The sequence below is a fragment of the Dromiciops gliroides genome, chromosome 2, assembly GCF_019393635.1.
Source record: "Dromiciops gliroides isolate mDroGli1 chromosome 2, mDroGli1.pri, whole genome shotgun sequence".
Lineage (NCBI taxonomy): Eukaryota > Metazoa > Chordata > Mammalia > Microbiotheria > Microbiotheriidae > Dromiciops > Dromiciops gliroides.
Genome location: NC_057862.1, coordinates 52,157,509 through 52,179,002, shown reverse-complemented (window position 1 = coordinate 52,179,002; position 21,494 = coordinate 52,157,509). Strand labels below are relative to the sequence as shown.

The 21,494-nt window shown below is 39.0% G+C and overlaps 1 protein-coding gene across 1 annotated transcript in view; it reads left to right on the top strand.

Annotated features, from left to right (window-relative positions):
- ASCC1 (activating signal cointegrator 1 complex subunit 1) overlaps positions 1 to 21,494 on the top strand; it is a 129,622-nt gene that overhangs the window by 88,253 nt on the left and 19,875 nt on the right. The window contains exons 7-10 of the mRNA XM_043983014.1: positions 6,926 to 7,045; positions 10,202 to 10,326; positions 13,450 to 13,508; positions 15,056 to 15,076. Of these exons, the coding sequence (XP_043838949.1) occupies positions 6,926 to 7,045; positions 10,202 to 10,326; positions 13,450 to 13,508; positions 15,056 to 15,076 (325 nt within the window). The remainder of the gene's footprint in view (positions 1 to 6,925; positions 7,046 to 10,201; positions 10,327 to 13,449; positions 13,509 to 15,055; positions 15,077 to 21,494) is intronic.

The window sequence follows — 21,494 nt, the reverse complement described above, 5'->3', positions numbered from 1 at the left end:
TTCATATTGTTGTCCTCTATTGAATTTTTGTCTCAAAATTCCCTATCACTATAGTAGCTTTTCATGGTCAAATTCTTCTTCTTCTTCTTTTTTTTTTTGGCTTATTTTTACAATCCATTTCATGACTTTTAACTTTATGTTAAAATTGGGCTCTGTTCACCTGAGGATAGGGAAGCACTATTCCAATCTTGAGGCCTTTTGTGCTACTATTTTCAGAGCTAGTTCTGGGGGTCTACAAGTTTTTGGTACTTCCAAGGTGGTGTGAGGCAGAGAGAGATTTGGTTACTGCTCTCCTGATATGTGCTCTTGTCTTTACCCAGGAAAGGCCCCTGCTTCTCTGGAACCTTAAGCCCTAACATTTTTCTTGACCTTGGAACTGCAACCTTGATCTCCTTATAGGCTGTTCTGTTGCCAAATAGCACTGTGCCTATTGACAGCATAGGGATCACCTGTAATCTCTTTTTGAATAGTTGTCTAACCCCCTTGCCATCTCTGGACTGAGAACTCCTAAAGTTGCTACTACTGTTATGGTCCCCATGCCCACTATTACTATTAAAGTGACATGGTTGTATTTGAGATTTAGGAAAATCACTTTGGTGGCAGAATGGAGGATGGATTGGATTAGATAGAGACTCGAGACAAACAGACCTACCCGCAGGCTATTGCAGTACTCAAGGTATGAGGTGATGTAGACCTACACTATGGTGGGTTTCAGTGTCAGAGGAGGGGGCACATTCCAGAGATATTGTAAAGGTTAAAAATTGAAAGACTTTGGCAAGAGATTGGGTATAAGGGATGAGGGGTAGTGAGGAGTCAACGATAGCTCTTAGGTTTTAATCCTGAGGGTCTGGGGGGATGGTAGTGCCCTCTGTAGTAATAGGAAAGTGGTCATGGAGGAAAGGTTTAAGGGAAAATATAGAGGCAATTTTGGACATGTTGAGTTTAAGATGTCTACTGGCCATCCAGTTTGATATATCTGAAAGGCAGTTGGAGATGTGAGCTTGGAGATTGGTAGAGAGGTTAGGGCAGGATGGGTAGACTTTAGAATAATCAGCATAAAGATGGTATTTAAATCCCTGGGAGCTGATGAGATCTTTAAAATTATTATTTGTTATATAGAATGACTCTCCAGAAGGGGAGAGGGAGAGAAATATTAGGAGAAATTTTGGTTATATAAGAAGATATCACTTAAAAAAATTTTTAAGGACAATTTTTTTTTTTTTTTGCGGGGCGATGGGGGTTAAGTGACTTGCCCAGGGTCACGCAGCTAGTAAGTGTCAAGTGTCCAAGGCCGGATTTGAACTCAAGTACTCCTGAATCCAGGGCTGGTGTTTATCCACTGCACCACCTAGCTGCCCCCAAGGACAATTTTTAATGATCATCTCCTGAAGGAAATGCCAAAAGGAACAGTCCTGTCAATGTCATAGACAAAAGCCAACATTCTCACATCAAAGAAAAAACTACTAAAAGCATCAAGAAAGAACCAGTTCAGGGGGCAGCTAGATGGTGCAGTGGTTAAAGCACCGGCCCTGGATTCAGGAGTACCTGAGTTCAAATCCAGCCTCAGACACTTTGATACTTACTAGCTGTATGACCCTGGATAAGTCACTTAACCCCCATTGCCTGCAAAAACAAAAAACAAAAAGCTCATTTAAAAGAAAGAACCAGTTCAAGTGCTCAAGGAACCTTAGTCAGGATCACCAAGACTTAGCAACTTCTACAATTTTCCAGAAGGCAAAAGATAAAGACTTATATAGGCAAGAATAATTTACCTTACAAAGCTAAATTTAAACCTGTAGGGGAAAAATATATCTTTAAGGGGATAGAAGACTTTCAAGCATTTCTGATGAAAAGACCAGAGCTAAATAAGAACTTTGAAGTACAAACACAAAGTTTAAAGAAACCTATAAAGGCAAATTTATTTGAGAAATTGGAAGGAACTGTATGTGGATATAGTTTTAACATACAAATAGGGAAAGAAAAAAACAAGTATCATATCAGAGCCTTAACATCTTTAAAGTGTATTTCAAGAGTTATATAAGGAAAGCAGAGGCCCTTGTAGATTGGTTCTATTCTGAGGGTTTTAGGAAGGGAAAGAGATGAGAAGGTAAAAGAAATATACTAATGTAGAATAGAAGAAAGGGGTAGAATTTGCAGTTTTTCATAAATGCTATGTGTGAAAAGAAGGGAAGAGAGGGTTATGGGAGCTGGCATCAACTCATTCTGATCTGAAATGGTCAAAAGACCACTCACACAGTTTGTAATAGAAATATATCAAACTCAACAGGGAAACAAGTAGGGATAAATATTAAGAGAAAGGATAATACCAGAAAGAGGGAATAATCACAAACAAAACAAATTATGATCTCGAATATCAGATTAAAAGAAAAAAAGAGAACTAGAATATAAGGGGGTACCTTAGATAGCTTCTTTGACAGTTGGGGAATGACTGAACAAATCATGGTGCTGCAATGTAATTCAATATTATTATACTGTAAGAAATGATGAAAGAGATGATTTCATAGAATCCTCGGTAGTATCAGTTGACATAGTGAAATGAGCAAAACTAGGAGAAAAGAAACTTTGACAGTATTCTGATCATTGCAATGATCATCTGTATTTTCAGAGGATCTATAATGAAACATTTTACCCACTGCCTGACAGGTGATATGCACCAAAAGTTCAGAGACATACATTTTTGGACATGGCCACTGTGTACAATAGTTCTCTTTGAGTATGCATATTTGTTATAAGGTTTTCTCCCTATTTTATCTAAGCTAAGTGTGAGGAGTGTTGAGGGAGAGAGATTAGTAATAGTAATGCCAAGAGAAGAGGGTCATTGAAACATTTTTTTAAAATGCACGAAACAGAAGAGAAGGAAGTTCAGAAGGAAAAAAAAAGATAAGCAGATATTTTTGAATGTAACATGTTGAATTTGTTACACACTTAAAAAAAGGAGGTAGTATAAAACGGAGATTCATGGTTTCATATATAATCCTCATTCTGTTTTTTGTTGTGTATATAGACATGATTTTTTTTAGGTATTTAAGTTGAGTAAAAGGCAAGTGGTATGTATGAAGTGGAAATTTCCAGTTTCATATACAGGCCCTCCAAGAAGTTATTTTATTTTGAATTTCACAAATACAAAAAAGAAAAGAACAGAACATTTCTATAGGAGAAATACAAAACTATTAGATATAACTTGCTTTTAAAAATAAGATGTAACCTGGAGCTTAAGCCTATTTGCATAAGACTTTCCTCATTGATGGAGATTAATTATTTGATTCTCCTTGTCAGCATGACATGTCTTCCAGTTGGCTTCCAACTTCCAGAGAGGCTCCAGATTCTGTTCAGGGAGTGGTCCCAGAAGTGAGAGAAAGACTCTGAGAAGCCAGTATGTAGAGGAACTGGCACCTCAATCAATCCTTATCTACAATTTACGATTTTAGAGACTTAGTGGAATTTCTTCTTGGGAAATTCTGAAACTCTCTCTTATAGTTAAGCTGAGATGTCTCACTCCCAGTAGGAGAGCTCATTTCTATTTTCCACTGGTTTTGAGAAATTAATTAATTTGCTGTTCTTTATGTGTGATCATCTTTGTAGAAATGGCATGTGGTGGGAAGAAAATTGAACCTTTGCATATATACCTTGGAGTCCTTTTTTCCATTAATGGGATAGTGATCAGGAGAATGGCTTGAACCCCCCAAAAAATTGCTCTAGGCTAACAATATCTTTTTTAAGCTCAAAACTGTGTTACTTGAGGAAAGGCAGTAAGCTCTCAGAACTTACAACACTATCACTCCAAAAAACCTCCAAATAATGCCATAGGATAATTCCTGGAGCAGCAGAACCCACAAAAGAATGGGCTAAGATCATTTTCCAGCCAAAGATGGCTTAGAAGGTCAGCAGGAGGGGGCTGCTGTGCTGGGGTGGGGGTGGAGCCCAACCCTACAGTCACACTGACATAGATCCAGTCCCAGGCAGGCCTTGCCAGAGAAAGAGGACCCTGGAGCCTCTGAATCAGCTGCAACACCAGCGTTTTCTGGAACTGAACTCACAGTCTGGTGAGAGGGCTCAGTGGTTGGCTGGGGAGGAGATTATAAGGGTCTCTGCTGGCACTGAGGTGGAACTTGGGTTTTTCACTCCTGCTGAGAACCAGGAAGTAGGCTTGAGTGGCAGTGGCCCAGGTGGGGGAAGGGAGCAGACTCATCAGAGCTAACAACCACACCACTCAAAGTTTTGCTGCCTGGTTAATTAGCAAGTTGGCCTGGGGTTATCTACAGGCCAGGGAACAGGCCAGGTGAGTGAAGAACCTGCCCCTCCTTAAATCATACCACCTGGGAATCCCTGAAGCTTGGGACAGACAGTGCAGCCTGGAAACAGCGCCCCACTTTAAGAAGGAGTTAAAAGTCAAGTAAAAGGCAGGCAAGAGGAGCAGACAGAGAAAGGTGAGGACCATAGAAAGTTTCTTTAGTGACAAGGAAATTCGAGATGCACCCTGAGAAGAGGATAGCAACATCAGGGCTCCTACATCTAAAGCTTCCAAGAAAAATATGAATTGGTCTCAGGCCATAGAGGTGCTCAAAAAGGACCTTGAAGATAAAGTAAGAGAGGTAGAGGAAAAAATGGAAAGAGAAATGAGAGAGATGCAGGAGGATCATGGAAAAAAAGTCAACAGCTTGAAAAGCCAAATTGGCCAAATGAAAAAGGAGGTACAAAAGCTCTCTGAAGAAAATCATTGCTTAAAAGTTAGGATTGAGCAAATAGAAACTAGTGACTTTATGAGAAATAAAGACACAATAAAGCAAATCCAAATGAATGAAAAAATAGAGGGCAATGTGAAATATCTCCTTGAAATACAGTTGACCTGGAAAATAGATCCAGGAGAGATAATTTGAAAATCATTGGACTACCTGAAAACCATGATCAAGGAAAGAGCTTAGACATCATCTTCCAGGAAATTATCAGGGAAAATTGCCCTGATATTTTAGAAGCAGAAGGTAAAATAGAAAATGAAAGGATCCACTGATCACCTCCTGAAATAGATCCCAAAATGAAAACTCCCAGAAATATTATAGTCAAATTCCAGAGCTCCCAGATCAAGGAGAAAATATTGCAAGCAAAAAGAAACAATTCAAGTAATGTGGATCCACAGTCAGGATAGCACAAGATCTAGCAATTTCTACATTCAAGGACTGGAGGGCACGGAATATGATATTCCAGAGGGCAAAGGAACTAGGATTACAACCAAGAATCACCTATCCAGCAAAACTAAGTAGAATCTTTCAGGAGAAAAAATGGAACTTCACTGAAAAAGAGGACTTTCAGATATTTGTGATGAAAAGACCTGAACTGAATAGAAAATTTAACTTTCAAATACAAGACCCTAGAGAAGCATAAAAAGAAATTAAGAGGGATGTTAAAAAGTTAAACCATTTACATTCCTACATGGTATGAGAATATTATTATTACCAGAGGTCCCCTGCTGTGAGAGCACGGGTTGACCTTTCCAAGGTTCAGTGTCCTGAAGTTACCTCATATCAACATGAGACCACTCTCAACCAATCACCTTGAAGGAGTGTGTGAGGCAGTTGGTTTTGTCAGTTGGTGGTTGGAACCTCATGGGGTTGGCAACTGAACTAGGAGTGGTTGAGGTAGTTAGGGTTTTCCTATTCTTTCAGAGACACTTGTTCTCTCTTTGTTAACTTCTAACATATTTTAATAAATGTTTAATACCTAAACTGTTAAACAGTTGTCCTTGTTAGCTTTCCCCACAAGGGGACAGATAGAGTGACCACACACATTGAGTTTTACCTGTCACAGTTTTGGCGACCATGAAGGGAAGATGATATGTCTAGCTCGTAAGAACTTTCTCAGTATTAGGGCAGACGATGGAAATAAATTTAGACAGAGGGCACAGGTGGGAATTGATTATGAAGGGATGATATCTTTAAAGCATTTTTTGTTTATCTTTTTTTGTGGGGTGGCTGGACTTGGGTGACATGTTTGGGGTCATACAGTGGGCATCTTGTCTCTGAGGCCAGATTTGGGCTTGGGGGGGTGTTGGGTCCAGGGTGGGTGCATTGTCCATTGTGTCACCTAGCTGCCCCATGTTGACATCTTTAGGGTAAAATTGAAGGGTCAAAGGAAAGCACTGGGGGAGGGGGAAGGGAAGAGGTAGAATGGGGCTAAATTCCACATGAAAGAAACAGGAAAGGGCTTATGGAGTGGGGGGAGAGATGGGGTGGGGGGGTAGAGCAGAGCAGTGAATGAGCCTTACAATCATCAGAATTGGCTCAAAGACCATAATCTCATCAGAGTTAGCTTAAGGAGGAAATAAAATATACAATCAATTGGGTGGAGTAATTTATCTAACCCTTCAGGAAAGTAGGAGGGGAAGGGGATAAGGAGGGAGGGGTAAAAGAAAGGGAGGGCATATTGGGGGGGAGGGGGCAGTCGGAAGCAAATCACTTTTGAGGAGCAACAGGGTGAAAGAAGATAGAGTAAATATCATGGGGAAGGGAATAGGATGGAGGGAAGCAGTTAACAATAGTAACTGAAAAAAAATTTGAAGTAGAGGCAAGAGTAATGGATGATGATGGGGATTGATGATTGTGTTGATTGGGTGATGATGGGGATTGATTTATGACAATGAGGATGGATTGATGATGATGATAAAATGTAGGGTACTTACCAAAAACACCCGTTACCCATTTATTCTTCTCTTGACAATATACTATTAAATCTGTAAAACATTGTTTTCAGTAATGCATTTTATAAAATTGCTGAGGATCCCCATTAAAAGTGTAACCACCATTGAAAAAATCAGTACTGTTTTGTTGTGAATCTGTGAACATGTCTCCAAAGTAGATAATGCTATTGGTTTAATGACATGAATCTTCCTTTACTTTTTTCCTCTTTGAAGCAAAATTTCTGGAGGTAAACCCCTGTTAGCAGAGATGTTGGGGATAGAGTACATGAATGATGATCCTAGCATGATGGATGTTCTTTATGCTAAAGTCCACATGAAGGATGGTTCTGATCGGTGAGTATCTTATTTGTGTTTCCCTTCTATTTTTTTTAGAAGGTATCTACGATTATTACTGGAATTCAAAATGAACATATTGCACTATTTCATTATTGATCCTAGTGATTAGCTGTTTTAACTTTGGGGATCTTACTATGTTATTGAGAGGTAAGGTCACTGTAACATTTTTTAGTAGTAGAAAATGAACAAGTTTTCAATCTGTTGAGTTGGTTGTTGTTTACTCATTGCAGTTGTGTCTGACTCTCCATGACCCCATTTGGGGTTTTCTTGGCAAAGATACTGGAGCATTTGCTATTTCTTTCTCCAGCTTATTTTATAGATGAGGAAACCGAGGCAGACAGGATGAAGTGACTTTCCCAGGATCACACAACTGGTAAATTTATTAGGCCAGATTTGAACTCATGATGATGAGTCTTCCTGATTCCAAGCCCAGCAGCCTATCTACTGGGCCCTGTAGCTTCCCCTTTGGGTTGGTAGCACTGGCATTCTTTTCAAGGGACTTAACCCTAACATACTGGTGATGTTAGATATGTGCTTCATTTTTTGTCTTTATATCTCCAGTGCTTAGGATGGGACCTGGCAAGTTGTAGGCACTTAATCAATGATTGTTGATTGCTTTGTGTGTCCTTCAGCTTCCTTGTCTTGCTGCCTAAAGTAGCATGTATGATATAGATGTGCTAGTTCATGGAATTTTAATGTTTAAATACTGGAATTAGAGGCTGATTGGAGCACAAGTATTGAATCATATGGCCAAACAGATAGGAACTTCTAAGTGACTCCAGAACTGACCTAGCATCCTAGTGACTCTCCAGGTCACAGGGGATAGAGAATTAATATTTTTTGGAATAAGTTTAGAGGGGACCTTGGTCATGGGTTTAGCTACGTTTTTTTTTTTTTCCTTTTTCCTTTTTTTTTTTTTTTGTGGGGCAGTGAGGGTTAAGTGACTTGCCCAGGGTCACATAGCTAGTAAGTGTCAAATGTCTGAGGCTTGCTTTGAATTCAGGTCTTCCTAAATCCAGAGCCAGTGCTTTATCCACTGTGCCACCAAGCTGCCCCTAGCTAAGTTTTAAGAATGAAAAAAAATGAATTTAACACATTTGAAATGTCCAAGAACCATTGTGTGGGGTAGACTCTATTTCTTTCTAGTCCTGCATGGAAGAAATGAGTAATGGAATTACCTTTTTTAAGTATACATAGTTTCTAGGAAGGCATATTTATTTGACTTGAGTATAGGAACAGAACGTGCTCCAGTGTTGATTCTTATAGTAAAAAGCAAAGTCTTGTCTCATTTAAAATGAAAGAAATATGTTTTATTTCCTTAATTGGTTTTAGAATATAACAAAGCAACATTTCTTTTGTTTGTTTTTTGTTTTTTGTTTTTGCGGGGCAATTGGGGTTAAGTGACTTGCCCAGGGTCACACAGCTAGTAAGTGTTAAGTGTCTGAGGCTGGATTTGAACTCAGGTACTCCTGAATCCAGGGCCGGTGCTCTATCCATTGTGCCATCTAGCTGCCCCTAAAGCAACATTTTTAATTAGGTTCTTTTCTGTTGGTTTGCTTAAGTGTCATCCATGGTGATATAATTTTTGTTTTTGTCATTGCTAATTTTTAAATTCATTGATATAAATACACACACACATATGTACATATTTATATGTGAAGTTTTAATCAATAAGGGAAAACAACCCACGAGAGTCAAATTAGCGTATGGCCTTATGAAAAAATTTATATAGATAACAGAATACTTAGACTGAATATTGAACTTTTTTTTGAACCTAGGAAACAAGTAGTTCTGATGTTTCTCCTTCCTGACAGTAATGCCAATTCTGAACTCCAATTAGTTTTAATCCAGAATGAAAAGGTGTGTTTGGTAGTGGCCCTTTGTGGAAAATGAAAGAAAAGTTAATAGTGGTCATAGGGAAAGTAGACAATACTGTATTTACCTTTGGTTTTAATAGTTAGAGTATTAATTCTAGTGGGTACTATTTGGCTGTTATGGGCAGTATAGATTCTTGAAATAGGAAGAAAACATGAGAGCTACAGGGACTAGGAAGCTAATTTAAATCTCAATATACAGATGTAGTTTGTATGGCATTAATGGAAAGATATGGGCTCAGTTGAATAAATCCTTTAATTTTGATAGAATTAGCCCTTCCTAAACTCATAAATTTTCCATTACTAAAGGTTTGTAAGTTATAGATATCTTAGGAAATATTCACAATAGTACCTGGCATTAATTATCTAGAGACATTTCTGAAAAGCTGATATCTCCCTAAAGTTGCCTTTTCTCTTTATCTTCTTTATATAATTTTCATTCTCCCTTCCCAAGTAAGAAACAAAGACCCTTTCCTGTACCTGATTTTCAAAAAGAGATAGTTGGAGTAAACATGAAACAAAAGGAACCTGCTTGGTATGAGAGATTTGAGTTCATCTCTTATTTTTATTCTGTTTTTTTGTTCTCTGCATATGTGAAAATACCTCCCACTAAGTGAGAGCCTATGCTTTTGATGGAATAGACAAAAACTGGATTATGGGCATCTTTATGTCTTCAGCCTGTGCCTTGCACTTGCAGTGAATGTTTTAGTGTATGGTTTTGTGTTTAAATATTTTTTTGTGATTGGGAAATGTCTAAAATCCTTTGTAAGTCATTGGCTGATTATCAAAACCTTTTGAGGACTTATTAAAGGAAAAATGAGCTAATATGGTTTTTTACATCCTTAATCCCTAAAGTACAGTGTAGTATAAAAAACTTCTATGCCTGGAAGTTTAGGAGATTTGGGACTAGCCCTAGATCTGCCACTATGTAGTCAACTCACTTCTCTAGGTTTCAGTTTTCACATCTTTAAAAGAGGGAGTTAGTTAAACTAGATGATCTTGAAGGCCCTTGATTCTACTTGTTTTAAGTTCTGTGAGTCTACATATTTGAATATGGCTCCTTACTTAGTGATCCTAATGTTATGATGGGATATTCTGGCTGAGAAATTAATTTTGTAGTAGCTTTATTTGAAATAAACAGTATGAAAGTTACTATTCATATCAGGCTTTTCCAAGATTTTTCTTGAGGATATAGGAACCCAACTAAGTGATCGCTTTCTTGGTAATGAGATCTCTTTATCATGCACTGTCTTACCCTGCATGTCCTCAATTTTTCTAGGCTGCAGTTGATAGCTGATGAGCTGGTAGAACGGTTTGTGTCATCTGGATTAATGATGAAGGAATGGGACAGAGTGAAACTACATGCTACAGTCATGAACACTCTATTCAGGAAAGATCCTACTGGTATGTATGTTAGAAGACATAGCCTCTAATTGGGTGAGTACATATTGAATTCCTATGGGCTTAAATTGGACAGGCTATCAAACGATGCCGATTCGTATAGTTTTTGAGATTTAATATTTTATTTTGATGAATGGTAGGAGGAAGTTAGTTGGGATATATTTAGTGTAGAGCTAAGAAGTTTTTATATTTCTCCTTCTACCATTAGAACTCGGAAAGTACAGTTGAGGTGGGTGAGGAGAAATGATCGTTTATATTTTAGAAAGATTTTTTTGTCTGACTGGAAGAGTCACTACAATATACCTTCAGAGAGTAACTTCTCCCTTGGTAAATGTAGAATATGGTTTACTAATAAATTCATTTCACATATTATTGTGAACACACATTGCATAACATACCTTTTAAATTTTACTTGTTGGCACCCTGATGTCAGTTCTAGAAGAAGTGAGATAAGCCATTCTTTTTTTTTTTTTTTTAGTGAGGCAGTTGGGGTTAAGTGATTTGCCCAGGGTCACACAGCTAGTAAGTGTTAAGCATCTGAGGCCGGATTTGAACTCAGGTACTCCTGACTCCAGGGCCGGTGCTCTATCCACTGCGCCATCTAGCTGCCCCAGATAAGCCATTCTTATTAAGATCTGGGACCATGTACCATTTGTGGAACTGAAAATTCAAAATATCAATATTAAGAGTGTTAAGGGTGGCAGGCAGCTAGGTGGCACAGTGGATAAAGCACTGGCCTTGGATTCAGGAGGACCTGAGTTCAAATGCGGCCTCAGACGCTTGACACTTACTAACTGTGTGACCCTGGGCAAGTAAGTCACTTAACCCTCATTGCCCCACAAAACAAAAAATAAACAAAGAAACAAAAAAGACCGAAACAAAACAAAAGAAAAAGAGTGTTAAGGGGTCCCTTGAGCTTGTCTTTTTGAGTTGCCGTATTTTCCGGAAACACTGGAGTATGCAAGAGGCCCTGAACATGTCAGAGATGAAGTCCCTCCCTGAGCTGACCCAGTTTGTTGTTTGAACCCCAAGTTGGACTCCCTTTGTGTCTTTGGGAGTCAAGATAAGGACCAGTCAGTCTGTACCAGACTTAGACACTGTTTCTGCAGCTGGGACCCTTGGAGAGAAGCAGACCATCACATCTTCATAGTCTCGGAGTTCCTAAGGAAAGAATTTATTCATGATTTCTCCTCCCCTTTTGGAGGGCATTAGTCCCTTTCCTCCTCTCCAGTGACTTGCCACTTTCCCTGTAACTTAAATACCATGGCTTTCCCTGCATCACTGGGCTCCTTGGTATAGGGACTTCCCACATGTATGTGCCTTTCTCCAGTAATAATTTCAGTTGCAACACGTCTCATGGACTTGTGATATTGTTTTTGGTTAATAAGAGTATAGTATTACCAGTTTCTTCTGCTATGGCATCCATAAGTAATGTTTCTTTTTATTTCTCTGAGACATATAGTATGATCAAAGACCCTACTGGAAAATGTTTAATAGCAGCACTGTGTGGTTAGAATCATTGCAACATGCCAGGACTTATCTGCTTATTTTTCTTTTTTTTTTTTCCTTTTTTTTTTTTAAAGTGAGGCAGTTGGGGTCAAGTGACTTGCCCAGGGTCACACAGCTAGTAAGTGTTAAGTGTCCAAGGCCGGATCTGAACTCAGGCCGGATCTGAACTCCTGACTCCAGGGCCAGTGCTCTATCCACTGCGCCACCTAGCTGCCCCTGCTTATTTTTCTTACAGTGCTTGTGTTTTGAGATTTTATATTGTATTTCATTTAAGAATCCATGCTTCCTTCCCTCAACCCCCCAAATCATTATTCAGCCACTCTTTTACAGTTGGGGATACTGAGATAGTGAAAAGTCTTGAAGTCTCTATGACTTAGAGTCCTTAGAATTCCTTGTTGGGTCTGCTATGGAATGAAGGGGTCTTAAGTCTACTTTTTGTTTCCTTTAAAAAGCACAGTAAAGTACTTAGAACATTTGGGTTATCATTAGAAAATTTATCTGAAGTTATACAAAAGTGTTTTAGCCTTTGCTAAATATACATAGATTAGGACCTTTAACTAGGAGAACACTTCTATTTAGAACAGTTGTTAGATAGCTCATCGATTGTAACAGCACTTGGTAGTTGCTGCATCTGTTAATATGTCAACTCTGGCATGACATTCTATGTCTGTGTCATATATAGGGCACACTCAAAATGAGAATAAAAATTTTCTGGGGAATGTCAGAAAAATAATATGTATTTTCAGAAAATAACTGGAAAAATAACTTGATTAATTTAAATGATCTAGCAAATTTTCCTCCGTTGACTTTTATTTTTTAGGACATAAAAAGAAGCAAAATTTTATTCCTTTCTTGTTGTTCCTTTTCCTTATTAACAGTGTTTTGATGAAAGTCATTGTATTAATTATCTTAGCAATTATTAAATTATTAATTTAATGGAAGTCATTGTATTAAATATCTTAGCAAATTTCATTCCTAGAAGAAGTTGATATTAAAGGGCATGATCAAAGGTTTACCAGTGTTTTTTGCATTTATTCCTGTGGTAATACTATTAGCTTCCAGCACCAGAGAAATCTACATTGCTGACTCTGGTTGTTTATCATGCAGTGCTTGCCCTTGGCCACGAGGGGGAGGTGGTAAGAGAAAGTGTGTTGTGAAAATGTGGGATAAAACTCAAAAGTCTTTATAATGGTGATGGTATTATTCAGAGGACAGTAAATTTTAACTTTTGTGGTAAATCTTTAAATCAAGATACTAGTCATCACTATTAATTTGAATGTCACTTTAGGCTAATGTGCAAAGCATGTCCATGTGTATTTAAAATTGCATCAAGGCCATATAGTCATGGAATGGAGCTAGAAGGAATCTTATAGCTTATCTTGTCCAACCCCCTCCTATTGCAGATGAGAAAACTGGAGCCATAATATTTAATCACATGAGCTAGTTAGTGGCATAGCCAGTTTTCAGTTCTAGATCACTTGGCTAGTTGTGTGTTCCCAGATGTGCATAATGTTTTATAAAATGGACTTTTTTAAGAGTGAAGGGGGGGAAAAAGAGTGAAGGAGGAAAAATACTTCCCAACCATCTCTTCTAATTTCCAGTTTGATATGTTTACAGCTGAAGACAGGAACAATGCCCCAGCAGGCAAATCTGGCCCTCGGGAAAGAGAATCGTTGGTGATGGCCAAAAGATTTGAAAGGTCAGATGGAACAGAATGATGCCTGAATCGTACTGGTGTTGAATGTGATTAAAATTAGTGGGAGAATGAGTAGCTTCCCCTTAACACTAGATATGCTATCCTCTTTACTTTCCACAGGAAATGTTGATGAGGAAAAGGCTGGTTTCAAATTTCTTTTTACATTGTAAAGAGGGAAAAGTCAGTTCAGCTATGTTAATAGTTATGTAGGCACTTCAATATGGAGGCATCTGAGTGGCTTTGGGGTGAGAGGGTGGATATGGATGAGTCAGGAAGACCTGAGTTCATATCCTGTCGCGACACTTGGTAGCTATGTGACCATGGGTCAAGTCACTTAACTTCTGATTGACGTTAATCCATTGAGAATCGGAAATATTCAATCACTCGATTACCTTGCTAATAAAACTCCATGAACAGTAGTAGCATGCTATGGGCCATGGAGTCACAGAAGAATTGAAGCATGACTGAATGGACTGAAAAACATCTTCCAATATACTTAAAGCTGGTGGGTGATTTATGAAACAATTTAGGTATCCCTACTACTTGGATCCACAGGAGAAAGTAATTGTAGCTCCAGTAGGTTTTTACTGTTAGACTTTCAGTTTTGGAGGTGTTAACTTTGCATTTTATAAGGTGAAAATTAATTGCTTGTCATCTCTAGTGGCTTTTTTCTTATCATCCATAAAGTTACTTTCTATAGTTATATTCTGTTTCTACTCAGGAATAGCTTAGTTTTTGAAGGGTGGGTTGTCCTTTCCTTACTTACTGGGTTCTGCCTTTCTTAGGACTAGATTGATCTGTAAAATTTAAATGAAAGGTTCACTTGAAAATCACTTTAGTCTTAGCTCCACAATTCATGTTGAATAGTATTCAAGGAGTGAGAGCTGCTTTTTCTCTGTGTCATATATATTTTTGTGCCATTTTTCACTCTCACAAACAGAAACATAAGTCAATATGAGCACAAGAAGTTTTTCTTCTTCCATTCCACCACTCTGCAATCTGGTATGTTTTCAGATCTTCTAACTGATGCTCTTGACATCAGAGGTCAAATGGTGTTTGGGGGACAGGCAGAGATTATGTGTAATAATTTCAGAACCGATTGCAATATTAGCAATGTCTCCCTTCCTCTCCAAACAATTCCCTGTTTCTTGGCAGTTTTTTCTTCTGTCAACTGCCTAGAGTGACCCCATTGACCTTTGATGATAGGCAGTTACACCACAGAGCCCAGCCTGACATATGGGGAGCTGGTGCACCCAGCATGTGTTCTAAATCTACACCTAGGGCTAGGTGGGCTCCTTCCTCTCCTCTTGTCATGTGTCTTTTACTGGAATGAGAAGTCTGGTATCTTTCCACTTTAGTGACAGGCTGCTAATTAACATAGTTTAAACTCTACTCTATTGGCCTGTGCTACAGATGTAAAATATGCTTGGTAGTTCTTTGCAGCGCTTCTCTTTTCCTCAAAAGATAGCATCATCCATTAATTTTCTTTTTATTGCTTTTATTGAGGAAGACAAAAGACTGGGGAAGACACATAGGAATTATTTAAAAGCAGCTCACTTGTCTTGTTGGACTCAGGCTTGGGACCCAAAAGGTGTTGCAAGTCAACTGGGAAATGGCTTGATTGCTCTGTGTGGAAAGTGATTGGAGAAAACCTCAGGGTCGTGGCAGGTAATGTGCAATTACCTGTTACAGCTCTCTTTAACCTTGGTAAAGGTATTCTCTGTGAGTAATCTTGCTAATTACATCAGAGACTTCCAGGGTGCTAAGATCTAGTCCCCTCATTATATAGATAAAAAACTGAGCTTTAGAGTGGTTAAGTAATTTTCCCAAGGCCTTATAACCAATTAGTTGGCAGAGGTTGGACTAGATCCCTTAGTAGCTCCTGGTTATTGCCCTGTTATTGTAAACTCCTTAGCTTAGCATTTAAAGCTCAATGCTTAGCAGAGTGCCTGGTACCTTGTAGACACTTAATAAATTCTTACTGATTGACTTATTGTATATTACTCTTCGTCATGTATCTGCATTCCAACCAAACTCATGTGCTGGTTGTTCCCTGAATATGGTCATGAATTTCCCATCTCTTTAATTTCAGATAAGTTGCTCTTGCAGGCCTGGAATGCCTTCTCTTCTCATCTTTGGCATTCAGAGTCATCTTCCTTTTGAAGCTTAGTACAGGTATTACCTACTTTATGAAACCTTTTCTAATTCTGCCCTTTTCCCATAGTTTTTAGTGCACATGCCACCGTTTCATTTTTTGTCATCGTATTCCTAGCATCAGGCACAGGGCTGCACTTAGTAAATGTTTGTTGAGTTGAATAGAAAGCAGGTCTTTTGACTCTAAATTCTTACTTTCCTTTTATTCCTCAGTGAATACCAATAAGATGAAGTTAATTAATGCAAAGTGCTATATTGGGGACAGAACAGCAGGCAATATATATCCATTAATCCTTTTACACTATGCTGCCTACATAAGGTGTTTCTTGTGTTGGCAAGGGAGCCATCTGGAATGTGAGCTTGAGAATACCTTTCTACAAGTAGATACTCTATTATCCCACATGTTAGGGACAGTGAGAGTCCAACATTTTAGTTAACTGAGGATTTTACTTTCTATTTGACTATTATACCACACTTAGATTATAGGATGTGTCTGGCTTGTTTCTTCTGTGGCCTAGCCTTTTACAGGAAGAAGTCGTATGAAAATCTACAGAGTAGAGTTTAGCCCCATGAAGCATTCTTTTATCAAAGATCTCACCTAAAATTAATATGGGGATGGTTTTCATTACCTGCCTGTCATCAACACCATATAGCTTTAAAAATGTGAAGGCAGTATTTTAAATATATTGATGGGCAACGGAACTAAATTTTCTGCTAGAACATAAAGTAGAGATTATAATCACCAGAAGTTGCCCCTACGAGAGGTGAAAAAAAAAGTCTGTATAAATAGACCTCTAAATAAAGAGAGCATTCAACAAACCAGCACAGTCATATTGCGATGCTAGGTAGGTATTCTTTTCTGAAAGAAAACAAAGAGACCACTTAATATTGCTAGGAGAGGAACTGAAACAAAAAGACAAACTATTAGTCACTGAGCCAAAGCATCTGCACAAAGCGGATGAACAGCTCTATAGGCCAGGGATCAAGAGGGTGGGTGAGGGGAGACAAGATTGGGGGGAAAATAGAAATAGATAAAAGAGACAGCATTTGTTAAGTACTTATCATGTGCCAGGCACTGTGCTAAGATCTGGGAATAAAATGCAAGCAGAAAGGACAATTCCTGTTCCTAAGGAGCTTACATTCTAGGGGGGAAGACAGCATATAAAAGGGAGCTAAAAAGTAGGGGTGGCATGGAGGCAAAGTGCAGAGAGTCGTGGTCTAGGTGTGAAGTGGTCATGGCTGGCATGTGTGCTTCCTTAAATGTGTATGTATGTGGAAAACACTGATGGGGAGTCATGGGCTGGTCTGGGTTTGCAGTGAGATTAATTAATCTTATTGGTATTTACTTAGGCATAAAATGGTAGCAGCTTAGTGCCCATTTCTGTGTAAATGTGATCCTGTGCTTTCCTATCCTTACCAAGTGGAACGGTGGTCATTTAAAATCTATCGTTTGACTTTGTACACCTGGGAATACAGGTTTGCTTTTTTCTCTGGTTATTTTCGGAGGTGGTCGTAGCTGTTTTATGAGCAACCTTTTTAGGAAGTGGTGAAAGTGTGGTACACATATATCTAGTAACTAGTTTATTGAACCAGAAACTAACCAAAGTAAGGGTCAACAAAAGAGGAGAAATGAAAAGCGAAAGGATCATTCTCCTTCTTCATATCTCCAAATGAAAAAAAAAATAGCATTTAAAAATCAACATCTGGAGCAACTAGGTGGCGCAGTGGATAGAGCACCAGCCCTGGAGTCAGGAGGACCTGAGTTCAAATGTGGCCTCAGACGCTTACACTTACTAGCTGTGTGACCCTGGCAAGTCACTTAACCCCCAACTGCCTCACTAAAAAAAAAAAAATAAAAAAAAATCAACATCTGAAGGAAGGTGCGTCAGTAGCTACTCAAGATCAATGGGAGCTTTGAACAAAGAAAATGAAGAAGTGATAGACATAAATTTCTATAAGCTAAAAACATTAACTTGTAATTGAGGAAAACTTGCTGAACTACATGAAATCACAACACCAGATGGGTGCCTTGGCAGTCCAGGAGTAGAATCAGTCAGTCAACCTAGCATAGTCAAGTAGCATTGAGTGCCTACTATGTGCCAGATACTGTGCTAAATGCTGGGAATACAAAGGAAAGCACAAGCCCCCCCCCCCCCCAGTCCTGTTTTTGAAAAGTTTTGAGTCTAATGAGGAGACAATGTGACAACAACTATGTACAAACGAGACACATCCAGGATAATTGGGTGTTGTCTCAGAGGGAAGGCATTAAGATTAGGAGGATTAGGAAAGGTTTTTTGCAGAAAGTGAGACTTAGGCTGAGACTTGAAACTAGGAGGTTAGGATGTGGATTTTTGAAGGAAGAACTAGGCATAGGGGTCCACCAGTAATGGAAAACCCTTGGAGGTAGGAGATGGAGCGTCTTGTTACAGTATGTGGAGGGGAGTAAAGTGTAAGAAGACTGGAAACTTAGGAGGGGGTCAGGTCATAAATAAGGGGCTTTGAATGCCCAAGAAAGCATTTGATATTTGATCCTGGAGGTGCTAGGGAGCTAATGGAGCTTATTGAATAGGGGTGTCATACTGGTCAGACTTATATTTTAGGAGAGATCACTTTAATAGCTGAGTGGAGAAAGGCTTGATGTGGAGAGGAGACTTGAGGCAGAGAGATCAGTTAGCAGACTATTGCAATAGTCCAGGTGTGAGGTAATGTGGGCCTACACCAGGGTGGTGGCAGAATATAGTCATCACTAATGATTGTTAACTACTAGAAAGAGAAGTCATTTTAATAACAGTTAATGTAGGGACTTTATTAAATGATCCAGAGGGTAATAGAATCAGTATTTCAGCTTAGTGCTATTAGCAGACTGAATAAAAGGATAGCATTGTACCTGAAGTTCAACTCCAAATATAAAATGGTCTAGTGTTTGTTTAGAGCCCAAGATTTAATTCACTAGGTGAAATTATTTAGGCTCTTCTGAAACCTTTTTTTTTTTTTTTGTGGGGCCAATGAGGGGGTTAAGTGACTTTACCCAAGGGTCACATAGCTAGTAAGTGTCTAAGTGTCTGAGGTCATAATTGAACATGCACATGCCTCCTGAATCCAGGGCCGGTGCTTTATCCACTGCACCACCTAGCTGCCCCCTATATAGGCTCTTCTGAACTCCACTATTTGTATCCAATACCTTCTCCATCATCCTTTTAGTCTTCTAGCTGCAAAGCCATTTTCTAAAGGCACGTGTTTGGCTGCGGCACTTCCTTGCTTAATAAACTCCAGGATCAAATACAGCATCTCTAGGTGGGCGTTTGAAGCCCTATAGTAGACTTGACATTAGTCTGCCCTTTTAGCCTTACTACATAACTCCCCTGTCTCCTCTTGAACCCAGAGTATAGCAGTCCATTCTGCCACTGTACCATGGGGACCACTGGCTCTTCCCATCCACTCTGTAATTGAGCCTTCCCTATAAGGATGGGGACTCTCTGAAAACAGAGGTTGTCTTGATTTTCTGTTTGTATCCCCAGTGCTTATACTGATACTTTTTTTTTTTGGTGAGGCAATTGGGGTTAAATGACTTGCCCAGGGTCACACAGCTAGTAAGTGTTAATTGTCTGAGGCTGGACCCGAACTCATGTCCTCCTGACTCCAGGGCCGGTGCTCTATGCACTGTGCCACCTAGCTCCCCCTATTCCCAGTGCTTATAACAATGCTCGACATCGTAAACACTTAATAAATATTTTCCCTTTCATTTACTTATGTACTTTACAGTTAGGCCAGTCATTGTAGCTATATCTTATGCATTACATTCCAGCTCTCATCTCCATGCCTTTGCACAGATTGTCCCTCATGCCTAGAATTGACTTCCTCCCCACCCATGCCTCTTGGTTTCCCATTTTTCTTATAAAGCTCAATGCAAGAGTTCTTTCTTATAGGGGATTTTCCTGAACCCCTAGATGCTGATACCTCCCCTCTATTACCTTGTGCATATTATATGTTCAGCTTGTCTCTTCTCAATAGAATATAAGTGCCTTGAGGTCAGGAACACTTTCATTTTTGTCTTTGAATTCAGAGTGCTCTATTTGGGACAAAACATCAAGATATATACATGCAAATATATATACACACATATACATAAAAATATCTACATAAATTAAATTATTTTTTGTAATTTAACTTTTATATCTCTTTATAGAATGTCTTAATAAAAAAGATTCAACTTAAGATAAAATATAACTTGGTGGCACAGTGGATAGAGTTCTGGGCCTGGAGTCAGAAACGTCTGAGTGCAAATCTAGTCTTAGACATTGGCTATGTGACCCTGGACAAGTCACGTAACCTCTGTTTGCTTCAGTTTCTTTATTTGTAAAATAGAGGTGATAATAGGTATAATATATATCATATGATATATGCACATATAAAACATATTGTATGTAATACAACTTGATGTTTTATCCCAAGTATATACACATATATACATACATATATATATACACATACACACACACACACACACACACACACACACACACACACACACACACACACATATATTCACCCTTCCCTCCTTATCCTCTTCCTCTCCTACTTTCCTGTAGGGTTAAATAGATTACTCTTCCCAATTGGGTGTATGTGTTATTCCCTCCTTGAGCCCACTCTGAGGTTAAGGTCTTTGAGCTAATTCTGCTTTCTAAATTTTTCTTCCTCCCTCCCTCCCTCCCTCCCTGTGAAATCAAGTAATTCAATATATGTTATACATGTGGTGTTATGCAGAACATCTTCACCTTCCTCGAAAGTGTTTTGCTTTTTACAGCTCCCTCCCCCAAACTTCCCTTCCCTCCTTTCCCTCTTCTCCCCACTCCCCTATCTCCTTCTCCTCCCACTTTTCCTCAAGGCAAAAATATATTACTATACCTGCTTGAGTATGTATGTTATTTCCTCTTTGAGCCAATTCTGATGATAGTGAGGTTCACTCACTCTCCCACTCCTTCCCCCTCTTCCCCTCCCCTCTATAAGCTTTTTTCTTGTTTCCTTCATGTGAGCTACCTTTCTCCATTCCACCTCTTCCCTTCCCTCTCCCCCAGTCTATTCCTCCTACACCTCAACCTTATTTTAAAGATGTCATCATGGATTAGTTAGGTGGCACAGTAGACAGAGCACCAACCCTGGACCCAGGAGGCCCAGAGCCCAAATCCACCCTGTTTGTTCCACAAAGAACAAGGATACACAAAAAAGAAATGCTTTATAAATACCATCCCTTCATATTCAGTTCAGACCTGTGTCCTCTATGTATTCCTTACTGAAAAAGTTCTTACGAGTTGGAAGTATTATTTTCTCATGTATGAATGTAAACAGTCGAACCTTTTAATGTCCCTCGTGATTTCTTTTCCCTATTTACCTTTTTATGATTCTCCAGGGTCTTGTATTTGAAAGTCAAATTTTCTATTCAGTTCAGGTCTTTTCATTGCAAATTCCTGAAAGTCCTCTTTTTCATTGAAGTCCCATTTTTTCCTCTGAAAGATTATAATCTGTTTTGTTGGGTACATGATTCTTGGCTGTAGTCCCAGTTCCTTTGCCCTCTGGAATATCATATTCCATGCCCTCCAGTCCTTTAATGTAGAACCTGCTATATCTTGCTTTATCCTTATTGGAGCTCCACAGTATTTGAATTCCTTTTTTCTAGCTGCTTGCAATATTTTCTCCTTGACCTGGGAGCTCTGGAATTTGGCTATAATATTCCTGGAGGTTTTCCTTTTGGGACCTCTTTCTGGAGGTGATGAGTAGATTCTTTCAATTTCTATTTTAGCTTCTGCTTCTAGAA